Here is a 16,710-nt window from a genome sequence, read left to right on the forward strand (position 1 = left end):
TTCTCCTTAGTTCTAGGTTGCTTCCACCCATTGCTTCTTGTCCTGCCCTCAGGTGCCTTGGAGAATAGCTTGACTCCCTCTCCTTTGTGGCAATCCCTGAGATATTGGAACACTGCTATCATGTCTCCCCTAGTCCTTCTTTCTCTTAAGCTAGACATACCCAATTCCAGCAACCATTAGTTATATGTTTTAGCCTCCAGTCCACTAACCATCTTTGTTGCTCTTCTCTGCACTCTTTTTAGAGTATCAACATCTTTTTTACATCGTGGATATCAAATTTTAATTCAGTATTCCAAGTGTGGCCTTATCAAGGCATTATAAAGTAGTATTAACACGTCACGTGACCTTGATTCTATCCCCATGCATTTTTACAGAATCTAGCTATATGCCTCTTAGCCCCACAATAAAAACATTTTCTGACAGTATAGGCAGTTGAAGGTGACTCTTCATGTTGTGGTGGTTTCTCTCTCAATTGTTCTCTTTCCAACCTTCTTCTGGACTCTTCCAACAGTCGTGCAGTTATGTCAGACAATGTTAGTTCATTTCGGGTTATGACCTCAAGGGAAGATACGAAATCATCATAACTCTCATCCAGTGAGGACAGAACAATGTAGACTTGATGTAACTCTGAGAAAATAAGTTCCTTTTCATGTAGCTCTTGGAAAATTCCTGATATAAAGTTTAAATGAGCTAACATATCTCCACCCTTCAGAAGACGTGCCCTAAACAGTTTGTGGGTAAGGTGTATATGTGCACCTACAGTGTCACATACACATATCTTCTTCAAATTCTCTCAACATCTTGCTGCAGAATTCTCCCCACGAATATGAACTAATTGTTGGTCAGTCAGTGTTAGACTAATTATACACAATGCTCGTTCATTGCATCGTTGAAACTCTGCTATCTTCTTGGCATCATCCTCGTCATCTGTATCCCAAGAAGTCACGCCGGTAGATTCTGTACAGCATCCCATAATCCCTCACTACGCAGGAGTAGGTTGCACTTCATAGACCAGGAAATGTAGTTCGTTCCATCCAACCGGGTTATTAGTGATAGACTTGCTGATGGGGCGTGTGCCATGTTCTCCATAATAGTAACACTTACAAACTAAACCGCTATCTGTATACGGTATTACGTATCAACACCAACTCTCTTTTTAGCTATGTCTGGTACACTCTGGGCCCATAACCAGTGTTAAGTAAGTAAGCTCCCCGTTAGGAGAGCGAGTGTGCAGAGAAGCGTAATAAGAGTGGTATGGAAGAAGACGCACAAACCAGCATACAGGGACACCGAATAGTATAAAATATAGTAATTTACTATGTGGAAATATAGAGGTATACTATGTGGAAATATAGAGGTATTACAGTCCAAGTCATACATGGTTCACTCAGTCAGTTATCAATATTCATAGTTTAACATACAAAGTAGCTAACAGTAGCAAGACTCAGTAACTCACGAGCAGTATCAAACAGTATCCACGATCAGCATCTAACAAAGAGCTAACAGTCATTCTGGCTCCCTCTTATGCCTGCTTGAGGTAACAGCAACCAATTACATCTCTCTAGCATTTAAAGTAACAGATACATTTGTTACAATCATAGCTTATATACATTGCCAAGACTAGGGTTACATCCCTAACACACATCAACATTTCCACCCTCTTTTTGGGGGGGAGTGCATCTTATACTCCGAAATGTACGGTATTTGTAGTTTGTTGCTGTTGTTATTTGTGAAGTTGTATCAAACCTACCGCGACCTCATGGACAACATTCCTTCAGGCCTTCCTGTCCTCTACTATCCTCCGGAGTCCATTTTAGCTCATGCGTTCTGCTTCAGTGATTCCATCCAGCCACCTCATTCTCTGTCATCCCCTTCTTTTACCTTCAGTCTTTCCCAGCATTAGGCTCTTCTCCAGTGAGTTCTTCCTTTTCATTAGGTGGCCAAAGTATTTAAGTTTCATCTTCAGGATCTGGCCTTCTAAAGAGCAGTCAGGGTTGATCTCCTCTAGGACTGCCCGGTTTGATCGCTTTGCAGTTCAAGGGCCTCGCTGGAGTCTTCTCCAGCACCATAGTTCAAAGGCCTTAATTCTTTGGCGATCAGCCTTCCTTATGGTCCAACTTTCACAGCCATACATTGCAACTGGAAAAAACACAGTCTTGACTATACACACTTTTGTTGGCATGGTGATGTCTTTGCTTTTTAGTATGCTGTCTAGATTTGCCATTGCTTTCCTCCCCAGGAGCAAGCATATTTTAATTTCTTGACTGCAGTCCCCATCTGCAGTGATCTTGGAGCCCAGGAAAATAAAATCTGTCACTACCTCCATTTCTTCCCCATCTATTTGCAAGGAATTGAGAGGGCCAGTTGCCATGATCCTAGTTTTCTTAATGTGGAGTTTCAAGCCAACTTTTGCATTCTCCTTCTTCACCCGCATCAAGAGACTCTTTCGTTCCTCTTTACTTTCTGCCCTTAGAGTGGTATCATCTGCATATTTGAAGTTGTTGATATTTCTCCTGGCAATCTTAATTCCAACTTTTGATTCATCTAGCTCAGCCTTTCTCATGATGTGCTCTGCATATAAGTTAAATAGGCAGGGCGACAGCATACAGTCTTGCCCGACTCCTTTCCCAATTTTAAACAAATCAATGGTTCCGTGTCCAGTTTTCACCGTTGCATCTTGACCCACATATAGGTTTCTCAAGAGGCAAATAAGATGGTCTGGTACTCGCATCTCTTTAAGAACTTACCACAATTTGTTGTGATCCACACTTGTGGTTTAGCATGGTGTATTAATCCAAATTACTCAGTTTTCCATAACAGTCTTTTTTGTCTGTGATCAGAGTCCTTTTTTTAAAAAGATGTTGAGACTTTTATGGCAGTGAAAAGATGCACTTTATAGAATGACAAGATTTCCTGATGTGACTCTGAGCAGACTGTGGCTCTATCCACTATAAGTCCTGCTATAGCATATAAACATAAAACACGCATACACTATCTAACCAGCATTGATAGAGAATCTCGGGTATTTTTACAACTCTGCTATACAATACACTTCATCCTTTTACATGAAAGCATTTTATTACCCAAATGTTCTCCATTGTACCATAAGAAGCAGTTTATCATAAAGAAGAATCCTAGTTTAGCATTGAGATGACACACAACTTTCCATGGACAAGATTTCTTTCTTTTTTAAATGTGGGCATCTTTTACTATTTCCTTATTTATTCTGTGTGATTATCTATTTGCTCAAGATTTACAGTTCTATATATAATTTTGCTAAATGTATTTCTTGGCTGCAATTATCAGAGTGGCTCCAAACAACCACTTTTTCCCCTTCCTTTATCACTCAATCAAAAAATGGAATCTTACATTTGAATCACAAGAACAATTATTTTGGCAGTAAATACTTACTGGTTCAGCTCAAGATCCAAAGTGAAGGTTGAACCAAAGGCAGGGATGAGGAAACTCACTTGGGCCAGATGGATAACCTAAAAGAGCAAAAACAAATTAAGGCACAGCTTTCTTTGACTTTTGCCTTCATCTATAGTAATATCAAATAAGTTCTTATTCATTGCTTATTATTGTAACAGAGTGGTTCTGCAATGCTGTTTATGCAACCAATTGTGCTTGATCACACATATTCCCTCTTAAACTTACCATAACTCGCCTCTCCGTCCATTCCCTTCCTAGGCATACAGCGAGAAATTAATCTATTGCAATCATCACGTACATAACACAAGACCAGGGCGCCTTTGTAAGAATACAGAATACCTCATCACTGAATTCGAATTTACAACCACCATACCCAATACATTTGATACTAAAGAGAAGAATATAGAATTAATACTTATTAGGAACTGCCTTACTTGCTCAAAATGATTCTGCCTGTTCTGTGAGGTCATCTAAAGAAAGACTCCTTATGCTCCTCTTCTGTTGTAGGATAGGTGGGCAAGAAGCTGGACTCTACAGCAGTGACCTCCCTGATGTACAATATGTGACCCACAGAGAGGACTGCTCCTGGCATTGAAAAGGCACTGAAGGTCATTCTCAGCAGGATTTGCTGACTGAGGGTCATTGGAAACCATTTATGGTTTTGTTCTGATGTTACTTTGAGGGATAAGAGCTGTGGTTTGGAGAACATTTCATGCTCAATGTTTTTACTTTGTCAACTGCCCAGAATCTATACGAGGGAGTGATATAAAAACTTTGAAAGGAGGGAGGGAGGGAAGGAGAGAAGAAGGATCCCGTAGGGCAGGTTTTTCTCAAATATGTCCTTCATTATGCTTTTTCAGTTCTGTCTTACCCTAGCCTGAGGATAACCTAAGTCCTAGGAACAAGGAACCACATGCTCTGGGGTAGCTGCAGTCCCAAGGGTTGATCGTGTGTGCCTGTATAGTAGGAAAAAGTGGATCATGATGGACGAAAGTAAATGAATCTTGTCTTGGTTAAGGTCACACTTTATCTTATGGCAAAGATGGCATGAGAGAACAGTCAGAAATTGCATGTTGCCCTGGTTAATTGTATGTTGTCCCAATTTCACAGGCTCAGGGAGTACATGTGAGAGTCAGAAGAGTACACAGATTTAATTCTTCAAATTTCAGGACCCTGGGAAAAGGCATTCCCACCTGTATCACCTCTGCAGTGGGAAAAATCTGGAGACTTCAAAACCCCAAAGATTAGCAAAAGGCACAACTCTGGTTACTCAGGTGCAGACCTCCTGCTTCTGGAACCCCAAACAAGCTTGGACAAAATAGAAATAGCAGAATAGTCAGATAAAACATTTTCTTCTTACTAGTTAGGGAATAGCAGCCCCTCTCAAAAAAAACACCCCTGTCTTTTAGTTCTGCTGGGCCTGAAATTCCATGCTGCTAAATATGCTCCCATTAATTCTGACTTATTATTTGCAGGATACTATACCCCAATGCCAAACATCCCAAATTATTAATGCCTTGTTTGTTTGTTAAGCTATCCTCTTCTGGTGTTATGAATGTTTATGTTTAAAACAAAAGATAAAGTCAAATTATAAAACAGCATAATGAAATCAATCCAATTAAATCACTTCACAGTTAAAACTTGGTAAAACGAGCACACCTCCCTGAGGAAAGCATTCAACAACTGGGAGCCCAATAGAAGAAAACTTTCTCTTGAATATCAGATATCTAACCATCTTGCAGTGGAATCACCTTCATAAAGCCTTTTATTGATCTAAGTAATCGGGCAAGTTCTATCCACAATGCAGAAAAAATAAATAGCCAAACCCAACATTTGGCTTAGAGCTCAACTCAATGTTTTAGTGGAGCCAAGCATAGTTTCTTCAGATAGTTTTGATTGAGTGTGATTCTGATTCCGATCTTGGACAGTACACATCTTTTTGCACAAACATTTCATTCAACCATCTTGGCTAACCAATCACTATTCCTCTGCTTTCAAATCCTGTTTTTACAACCAGCTTGGATAAGAGTCAACTCAAAGCTGCCTATCATATATTAAAAGATGAGAATAGAACTTCCCATTATCACCTGGTAAATCTAATCTTATAAGAACTCAAATGAAAGTGCAATATATGTAGTTCCTGTTTAACAAATGTCCTATCCACCAACTATTTGAAGTTATGACAGTGATGAAACATAACTTTACAACCAGTTCTTGCACTTAAAACCATCCGTGCATCCGAGATCTGGGCAGCTCACAACTGATGTGGCTTATAACCATCACAGAATCCCAAGGTCACATGGTTATCACTTGCACACTTCACAGATGGCTTCCAAGAAGCAGAAACAGTTCAAAAGCCAATGGTAAAATAGCAACAGCCACATAATTTCTTGCTTAACGACCGCAGCAATTTGCTTACCTTAATAGCATAATAACCATAATAAAAGTAAGGTCATGAGGCATTGAAGTTACATGATGTCTCATTTAATGACCGTGTCACTTAATGATAGATTTGCTGGTCCCAATTGTGGTTGTTAAGGAGGACTAACTGCATTTGAAAAACAGAATGATATTAGATTCTGGGAATGGATATTTGGCAATTTATGACTAAAGAAAGAGACACAGAGAGTTTTTGAATTACTATGGGAATTGGGAACAGAATTTCCATTGCTAAGTGATGTGGTCATAAAGTGCAATGTCCATGACTGCATTGCATAGCAAGAGCAACCCCTGCAGTTCTGTTGCTGTAGCTAAATGAGGATCATGTGTCATTAGGTAAGCACTTCCTTGCTACTTCCTGCCAGCTTCTAACAGCCAAAGTTGAAGTCTCAGAGAACTTGCAAGCAGACCAGTAGGTAAGTAAGCAGCTGGGTGGGAGAGTGTGCATAAGTGGCCAACTTGGCATGATACAAGCACAATGGGACTCAAGGAGGGTGAAAGGTGAGGAAAACATACGAGACCCATTTGTGATCTTCCCTGTTACCTTCCCTACCAAGTTTGCTTGTGGGAAGCTGGCAGGAAAAGTCACAAATTGCAATCCATATGACTACATCACATAGTAGGTACATCAGTAAATGTTGGGCGGTTTATAATCACATGACCACAGGGATGGAAGGATGGTCAGAACTTCAAGAACAAGTCATAAACTCCACTTGTTTAGTACTATTGTAACTTTGAACAGTTGCTGAATGATTGGTTAGTAACCAAAGTATACCTGCAGATGGATAATGAAGTAATTCTGGGATATTGATTTGATCTATAGGATTAATTCAGCATATGCTAGAACACACAACGTGCCAAGGGAAGTACATGTTAAATTTCTTAGAAAGACCACAAGAGATGAGGTCTTAGGAACTCAAAAGGTGGGACCACTAAAATATAAAGACAAAGAAATGACCATTCTTAAACAGATTCCAGAGATAAGAGGAAGAAATACTCCTCTTTAGCAAAGAAATTATATAACAATGGAATCTGGTTTAAATGGTTGTTGCCAGAAGGAATGCTAATTTTCTGGGAGGGCAGTAGAATTAGAATTAACACAGTTGTGGAGGCGGAGGCCTTTATTAAAAAAAATAGTGCCCTCCTAGATCAAACAGCGGACAGTACACAAGATGTGAAGGAGGGAGGGGCCGCGGCTCTGCCAGCAGACAGGGGGGAGGACGCAACACTTTGAAGACTCAGATCACAAAAATGAGTTGAAACATTTTTGCAATTGTTGTTATAATGTAACTCTCGGAAGTGATACAAAAGATGATTGAATGTAAAAACAAAAAGCTGCCAATGTTTATTCAAATTTTGATGTCTTTTCTTTTCTTTTTGGTTAAAGTTGTGAGATTCGGGGGGATTTCTACCTCCCGCATGATGTAGCTGTCAAAATCTTTCTACACCTATTTACCTTTTCCCCTAAAACATTTGTAAAAAACCAATAAAAATTTTACAATAAAAAAGATAATGAAGTAATTCCTTCATTAGAATATTTTTTTATAGAAAATACACATATGACAATATTATTGATATAATTAAGACTTCTGCACAACTCTGAATTTCATTAATGTTTAAAAAATAAAGGATGGTGGACATAGGTGATTTCTGGATACCACAACCAATTTATATACAAGCCCAGTCTATCTCATTCCTTCCCTGCAACTGCAGGAAACTACAGATCATTTGTTAGACACTCCAACATGTGGATCTTTAGGAAAGAGAAAGCTCAATGAATGAAGTTGAACTGAGTTGCTGCAGCTGACCACCTGCAAGGACTAATTAAAGCAGACACAAACTAATGCTGACACAGAGTCAATATTATGATTATTTTTTCCAAAAGATTTTTGCAAGATGCAGGAGCCAGTATGCGTTCTGGTATCAGATCAGAGAATGAATCAGTATTTACTGTATTCTATGCAGTAGCACAACTGAAACCCTGGATTATAGGGATAGCTACTTGGCATCTGGATCTTTGCACCATTTTGCACTCTAGCACTCTGATTTCACTTTTGCTTGAACATTAATAAGACAAAATATCAATATCTAATGTGCTTATTGGAATGTACTACATTGCAAGATCTGCAACGTAATGGCTTAGGGAACTGCACTTTGCAAATATGTACGGTATTTAGAACAGCAGTGTCTAGCCAAAGGAGATGTTTGCTTCCCTTCCAGCTTTTATTGGGTTTTTTTTTCCCTTAAGTTTCTTCCACACTTTTATATACCTCAAACTTTTGTGTATATATTTCCTACACAATTCCCTGAGGATGTTCGTGTTCGTAAACATCATTTCACACAGCTTGGTCAAGAAATGGAAACGGGCAGGAATTTGGGTGGAAACAACCAAGTAACACTTTTAGTCAACAATGCACATATAGAGTATTCCTACTGCACAATTCAGTAGGAATGGATTCAGAAATATAGGAATGTGTGGCCTGCTGAATTGGACCCATGGCCCATTCAGTCCAGCAGTCTGTTTTCATAGCTACCAACCAGTGGCTAACCAGCAGCCAACCAATTATACAAGGAAGCCCACTAGTCTGCCAGGTGGATGGCCATCAAGGCTAATAGTCATTGAGCCTCATGATTTCTGTGAATTGTTCCAACCCTGTTTTGAATACAGTTGAGACGACAGCCAGCGGTAGTTGTGACAGTGAATTCCAAAGTTCCAATTATATGCAGTGTAAAGGTTTTTACTCTGCTAAAGCACAATATAAAATGCATGAAATCATAAATTGGAATACCACTTTAAGCTTGTAATGTTCTGTTGTATTTCTCACAGAATATGGCCTTCCATGTCAGAAGGCAGTTTAACTGCTGCATCCTACTCGCTTCCTCTTTCTCTCTCACCTTCTTTTAAAATTAGCGCTCATCTTAAAATGTTGCAGTTATTTGATGACATAAAAGTAAAAGTTCCTTTATAAAAGCCTGCTACTATGGATGGAAGTTGGCTGCTGCTAACTCTCAATAAGTGAGTCCACTTCTTTATAAAGCCTTCTGTCAGCCGTGATCAATAAAAGCTTGTGGCAAAGAGTTCCGCAAGCAAACAATATATTTTGTGACGTGCTTTTTTCCCTTCAGTTGAGAGCGTATTAGCACCGATCGCATGTGTTCTGAGGACAAGTTCTTCAATATTGGGATATGAAATGATATCAGAGAAAGCCCATAAACAAGTAGAGTAGCAGCGTGCTAATGGGAGGAAGGTTTGATAATGGAATGTGAAATCAAATGGATTATCAGAGTGATTGGAACAATGGGAGAAATGTAGACAACAGACTAAAAGCTTCTGGGACTGAATCCTGGCTCAGATTTAATCCTGCTAAAATGCTGCTGCGGCATATTGAACTAATGCAATTTTTGGCTTTATAATAGAGGAGGAGGAAAGGGATAAGACTAAAAATAAGGGCTAAGAAAAAGAAATTTACTCAAACATGAGAGTTACTTCTGGTTTTTGGTTTGCTCATTCCTTTTCCTGCAGAAGACCGACAGGACAGTTGTAGCGTGAAATGGTGAGAATATTTCAAAAATATGATGTCCATTTTTCAAGGCTGAAAAATATGATTTCCAAGGAAACACTACAGAAGGGTCAATGCAAAAGACGGGTAAGACAAGTTCAGACTATATTGCAAAGAGAAGGAACATATTTAACACTTCCTTTTGATTGGTATTTGCAACATATTTAGACAGAGGAAAAAGGTCACTCCAAATTTCAGTTTACATAGGGACTCCTTTTGCTCACATTGAGCTGATTTAAAGGCTACAGTAGGAGAGGTAACTTGAAACAGACTCCCTTTCTTTTCCCCCAAAGAATACAATCACATAAACAAATTGGATGGTTAAAATATATTCAATATTTTCAAAAATATTTGGAGAAAGCCTCTCATGCAATGCTCATGAAGAACCTTATTACTCATGGGATGACAGCATAGATTAGCATCTGATAGGGCATTCATAGGAGGGGGTGTTCGAGAATGCTAATAGGGTGGTTGCAAGATGCAATCAAAGCCCCACTCCCCACTTTTTATGTGTATCACATATCCCACAGACATGACAAAAATAATGAAATAAAACAGCCCAGGATTTTACTGCTCAGAAGAAGAAAAATAAAAGGTAAATTGGGATTTAAAAAAAATTCAGAGGTTGGAATTAATAGTTCTCTTGCTAATGAATTATTTGTCACTTGATTTCACAAGCTGATATGTCATCAATTTTTGGATTATTCTGGGAAGCTTACAAAATTTTAAATGTTAAAATAGCATACTCAGCAAAATAATAAAATTTTGAAGTCTTGAATGAAAAGATAAATTCTATTACTCAGTTGTAAACCAGGCCTGCAAAAAGCCAGTCTTTTTTGCATCTTCTTTCTGCCATCAATTGGTAATCTAAATTTTGTCCAATAGCAATTTGTTCCAAAATGCTGCCACAGAAAAAAAAAATCCCAAACTCTTGTAATATTTTAAAAACTTCTTGACAATCATCTGCAGTAAAACACATATGTGACATACATTTTTCTCATTTACAACAAACTCCAAAATATCAAATGCTTATCGTATCTCACTGCAAAAAAAATATCACCAACCACTAGATATGATCTAGAATTTTCTATTTCTCTTTGGCAATATTTAGGGTTGCTAGATATTTCACTCCTGAAATGGCAGGCCTATTATACACGATGAGAAGATTAGGGTTCTTCATGTCAATGAAGCAAATAAAAAAATATTTCTAAAAAGATATACAGTGAATCAATCACATGCAAATGATATCAAAATAGTGAAAACTAAAATTAAAGAAAATCAAAAGGCAAAAAAAACTAAAGAGATCCAAGTGTATCCTTCTGATTAATGTGTAACCAAATGGTAATTATGGGTCCTTGCAAGCAAATGTAAATGGTATTTATAGTGGTACATAAGTATCACTTTATATGTATTATTTGTTGACTGGTTGTAATGAAGTGTTCCTGCATGCTTTGCTAGATTTTTAGAAATGGAATTTTGAATTCTCTACACTACATTGTGATTCATTTGAGTTCAGAAATGTAATACTTAGGTTATATGTGGTCCAGCAAGAATATTAGAAATAAGTTCATCATATATTTTATAACCAACATTTTTGAATATATGTCACCGTGAAAGACCGAAATTGGTGAATGTCGACATTCACCGGTGAATGTTGGCGAAGTCGACATTCACCGGTGAATGTCGACACATACCAATTTCGGTCTTTCACGGTGACAGATATATAACGAGTCAGCGTAACGCTTTACTTTTGCTTTTCGTTCTAACAGCGCAGGATCGCAGGTTTAAAAAAAAAAAGTCCACGAATAGAAGACGCTTCAAAGGAAGCGAGGAGCCGAGGTATTAGGGTAAGGGGATTAGGGTAAGGGTGTCGAGAGGATAAGGGAATTTTCGCACATACACCAAGCGACTATGTGAATGTCGACATTCACCGGTGAATGTCGACATTCACCAATTTCGGTCTTTCACGGATACACCAAGCGACTATGTGAATGTCGACATTCACCAGATTTCGGACTTTCACAGTAACATATACATTATAAACAATGATATCTCTGGACCCTTGGAAAAGAAATGGTGGGAGAAATTGACAAAAAGAGGCAGGTTGAAGTACCAGCTCTTTGTAATTCCTCTCTGGACAAGAAGCCTTGAGATTGCCCACAAGTGCTACAGACAGTTGCTTCTCATAAGAAGACAGCAAGACAACAGTCTCTAATGGGTTTAGGCTCTGGGACAAGGGAATAGCCATCTTGCTCAAAACATGCTTGGCGTATTTAAAAGGAGATTAGCTTTGCATACTTCTTTTTCTAAGCATTATCAGGAATTGCTTAATAACTGGTTTTCAGTTATTAGGAATCTTTAGATCAATCGGTCTGAAAACACTAGGTGAGTTTCCTTCAATTCTTAGAGAAAGAAGTTTTAATACACAAGTTTAAGGACTTAAAATGTGTTTTTAGGGTGGGGAAGAAATAAGGAGCAGAAAGGTACTTAGAACTTCGATTTTGAAAACTTATAAATGGATTAAAAGTCCAGTTAAATTTGAAATATGATTTTGGAATTAATTACAATAATCCTTCCCATCAGTAAATGCTGTTTGTATTATTTAACTAAAGACATAGGATGGTATTTTGAAGGTTGGACACTAGAGGGAACTAGGGGGAACTAAAAAATTATTAAAAGAGAATGGTGCAACATATTTTAAAATTGGGCACACTGAAGGGTATTTTTGAACAATGGATATATAAATTAATTTTAAGAGTGTCTGCCTCTGTAGATAGACTGTGTTTATAAGATGTTATTATGGAACAGGTTTACTAGACAAGGCTGAGACTGACTGAAAAAGAATTCAAAAATAAAATGCTACAAGAATTAAATGAAAAGAGATGCTATACAGGACACATAAAAGAAACTGGCTGATGTTTTAATAATAAAAAGGGATAAACAAATAATAAACCAAGAAAGTGACCTGGAATATATCTTGTATTTTGGAAGGAGATGGATGTTACTAAAATTACTTAAACTTGAAGGGGGAAGTCATGTTTATATATATGTACTGAACATTGCATTTAATTTGCTATACTCATCTTTAATATGTTTCTGCTTTGACCTTACGATACAAAAAGAAAAAAGTAATGAAATTACAAACCTTGAAATCTCCACTTCAAAATGAAACTTATATTTACCTACAGAAATATATCAGTTCATTATAATAAACTATAAAAATAATCTGGTATAGATACTATACTGTTCATTCCATATTTCAGTCTTTTATCACAAACAAAGCTCTACTTTTCATCGACTGATTTGGAATTAAATGATAAGATTCCATACAATGGTCAATATAATACTATATAATCCTACAATTCCCTTTTTCCATAACTAAGTTTATTCTATAACGATTAGTAAATCACAAGCTTGTTTTCCTACATTGATGAAATTAATAGTTTTCTTCAGTTTCCACCTCTTCTGCTTTTGTTTTGTGTTTTGTTTTTTTGTTCAAAACACTGAATTACTTCTTAATTGATCAGTTCCCGTTCCTATGAAGAAGGCTTTAATTACTGATCTCATTTTATTTCTTTTGTAGCAAATTAATGATCAGTTCCATGTTCATACAAAAAACAGTATCTGACTAATTAATCAGCTGTCCACCAGTATCAAGGCAAGCATGCTGATTGAAAGGAATATGCAACTAGTTTTAATTTAAGACACTATTGATATTGAAAACAATCAGGATTTTTTTCCAAGTTTTATATTTTGTTATATAAATGTGGCCTGAAAAAGATCAGAAGACTACAGATACAAATTTGAAATACAACCATTCTACAATGAAATCATGTGAACTTTCATAAAAATATAGAATGAAAAAATGTTGGGTAGCAATTCTAGATTTGCTTAATTTTGGAAATTTGGAAATGCAAATCTGTCACAATGTAAAACAAAATAATGCCAGAAAATATCAGAAAAGCTTATGAAACATCTCACAAACTTTATCATAAACAGGGCACTATGCAGAATTAGAATTTTAAATACTGTCCTGCCTTGCCCAACATGTCCTCAGCCCACTTACTTATCTAGACAACAGAAAGATTAGTTCTGGAATAATCTATCCTCTGGTGCAACTACAGACAGAACGAAAAACATAAAGGGGGACCTATAGTTTGAACCACCTACCCACTATAATTGGCTATGTATTGCATGTATTGTTATATAAATTGTGTGACTCCCCCACATCCATCCATAGCAGCAGCAGCAATTCTACTTTTATTCCCATCCTGGCAGAGTGATTATCTAATTCATTATGGATGAGATCTTCTGTGTACCTTCAATTAAATCTAGTTTAACACTTGCATACACCTACAATAGAGTGTTTAATGGAATCCATTAAAGAGGTTTTGAAGAAAGAAAATGTAGAAGGCAAAAGTGGATCCAAAAAAAAATTAGAGCTGGAACTTTCTTACAGATCAGAATGGAAACAGTGGGGAGAGAGACCTCCCAGTGACTGCCTTTAACTACCTTCTTTTGCCAATTTTTGTCAATTTCCCATCTTTTCAATGATTCTATAAAATCAAGAGGGATGTGGTGACTCAGTGGCTAAGATGCTGAGTTTGTCTATCAGAAAGGTTGGCAGTTCGGGAGTTCGAATCCCTAGTGCCATGTAACAGGGTGAGCTCCAGTACTTGTTCCAGCTTCTGCCAACATAGCAGTTCAAAAGCACGTAAAAATGCAAGTAGAAAAATAGGGACAATTTTGGTGGGAAGGTAACAGTGTTCTGTGCGCCTTGGGCGTTTAGTCATGCCAGCCATGGAGACGTCTTCACTGGCTCTTCGGCTTTGAAACGGAGATGAGCACTGCCCCCTAGAGTCGGGAACGACTAGCACATATGTGCAAGGGGAACCTCTTCCTTTACCTTGCAAAATGTTCCTGCTCTTAAATGTTTGGGGAGGCTGAATTTTTAAGTTGTATTGCTTCGCTTCTACTTGTTCTGTTTTAGTTTATTTTTCTGAAAGGAATGTCTTGGTAGGATGGTAATCTTGAGTATCAATTAAATAAAGTATATTTTACTATTATTATTAATATTCATACTATTCTTTTAACCCAACAGTTCAAGACAATGCATTCTCTTCTATTTTCCCACATAATATGTGAAATTGGTCAAAAGCCACAGGTACAGCTTCCTTGGATCTTTCTAGTCGTAGTCTACCTTACTCCACTTTGTCTCAATTAAGACAATAAACACCTAGAAACATTGGGAAAGGCAATAATAAATCTTTGTGGTCTTACTTAATTTGACACTAATAATTGCCAAGCTATATGCCCACAGGAACAGTTAATATGCAATGATGTATGATCATGTTATTATTGCCATACATTTATCTTCAGAAGAAAGGAGCTGCTGCATCTCTGTACAAATTACTGTTCTACCCTGCCTCCTTTAGAGTTATTTTGCATTAACAGTGTCTGAATGTTCAGTTAGTAACTGGTATATGACAATGACATGACCAAAACTTGGATAGGGATGCTTGGGGGGCGGGGGAGATACTTCTTGCCATCAGAAAATAATTCCAGAAGAAAGATTTTCAGAATGAAATAGAATGGGAACCTTCTGAAACAGGGTTCCCCAACACCTGCCCTGTTGGGAACCAAGCCATACAAATTGCAGGTGAGTACACAGAGCTCCATTTGCGCAAGCAATGGGCATGCACGAGAAACCATCCCCTCCCTCCCCCAAACCCCCACTGCCATCACTGCCGGTCCATGAAAAGTTGGGGATCATTGTTCTACAACCTGGATGTTCTTGCTTTTTTATATTGACAGTGTTAGGTCCAAATTAAGGTAATTGTTTATTATAGGGTTTTTGTGCCTTTGTGTCACTGTTGCCTCCTGGCGATTGGTGTAGTTCCTGCAATTTTCCAAGTGATTTGCTCCTGCCTTCTCCCTAGGGCTGAGAAAATTGACTGGCCTAGAGTCACACACCTGGTTTTGTGCTTCAGGAAGGACTAGAACTCTGGTCTCCTAGGTTCTAGCCTGGTGCTTTAACAACTCTCCCAAACTGGCTCACAAACTAAGCTAGCTAAATATATTTTACAAGGAAATCAATGGCAAGTCTGTCACACTGAATTAATTGGAAACTGGACTCAATACGATGCATTTAATACTGAAGCATGGTAAATGTTATTTTATTTTTTTTAAGAGGGCCTCAAGTTAGTGAAATATGGAAAACACAATACAATACATTCATGGAGTGAAGGAAATAACTTTCCCACTCTGAGATTACCTCTCCAGCAATCTCACAAATGTTTCTTGACAAAGCTTCCATTGCACAATCATCTTGTCTCTTGTATTATAACCCTCTTTTTTTTATTCTTACCACAGATAGACTACCTCTACAATGTTTTTCGATTAGCAGCACATTGAGCAGTCCATCTGGAAGCACTCTAATTTTGCAAGTGGGTCTTTTTGCATAGGGAAGTGAGACAGTTCTGCAGGTCCTGCCAGAAAATACTTCACTGTCCATCTCTAATATTCTTCTCTGGAATTAAATTTCCAGAATGCCGCCAACTGTTAATTCCTATCACAACTCCAGGGGATCCCACAATAGTTAGAACCAGAATTAAAATGCAGCAAAGCAAAATCATCTCTGTGACCAATGCTTTTTTTTCCCTATTTCTTCCTGCTTAAGGAAGGCAGAGCCAAAGCCATTCCAGGGAACAAAAATTTTGCAAGTGGGTCTTTTTGCAGATTCTATACTTGGGGAACAATCCTGCACCCCATCTAACAAAACTATCATCTTGGGACAGCTGCCACAGAAGATATAAAAGACACTGAGATCCCACAATATCATAGAAATAATATTTTGCAAATATTTTAAATAAAGGAAGTTATCAAAATAGGAAATATATATTTTGAGATGAAAAATGGCCAAGCATCAAACATTCCAAAGTGTGTGAATTTGAGTGAGGATTTCTCCTGTCCCCTTAACTTTGTTGTAATAGTTAAGGTGCAGGCTTAAAAAACAGTAGACTGTGAGTTCTAGTCTCCCTTAGGCATGAAAGGCAGCTGGGTGATTTTAGAGCAGTCATTTCTCTCTCAGCCTTCACAGGGTTGTTGTTGTGCAGAATACAGAAGCAGAACTATCAAATATGTTCAGCTTCTTGAGTTATACAGACATACCTCATTATATGCTTCGCTTTAGTGCACTTCACAGATACTGCATTTCTTTTTTCACCCTCCATCAGAAAAAGATTAGAACTAGCTAAAGCTCAGATTATTAGCATTTTAG

The 16,710-nt window shown here is 37.8% G+C and overlaps 1 protein-coding gene across 11 annotated transcripts in view; it reads right to left on the reverse strand.

The window, feature by feature from the left end:
• ADAM11 (ADAM metallopeptidase domain 11) overlaps nucleotides 1-16,710 on the reverse strand; it is a 112,288-nt gene that overhangs the window by 67,780 nt on the left and 27,798 nt on the right. For all 11 annotated transcript variants that reach the window (XM_081932553.1, XM_081932552.1, XM_081932557.1 and 8 more), the window contains one exon: nucleotides 3,412-3,488. In XM_081932553.1, the coding sequence (XP_081788679.1) occupies nucleotides 3,412-3,488 (77 nt within the window). The remainder of the gene's footprint in view (nucleotides 1-3,411; nucleotides 3,489-16,710) is intronic.

Source organism: Natrix helvetica (assembly GCF_964273705.1).
Source record: "Natrix helvetica genome assembly, chromosome: Z".
NCBI lineage: Eukaryota > Metazoa > Chordata > Lepidosauria > Squamata > Natricidae > Natrix > Natrix helvetica.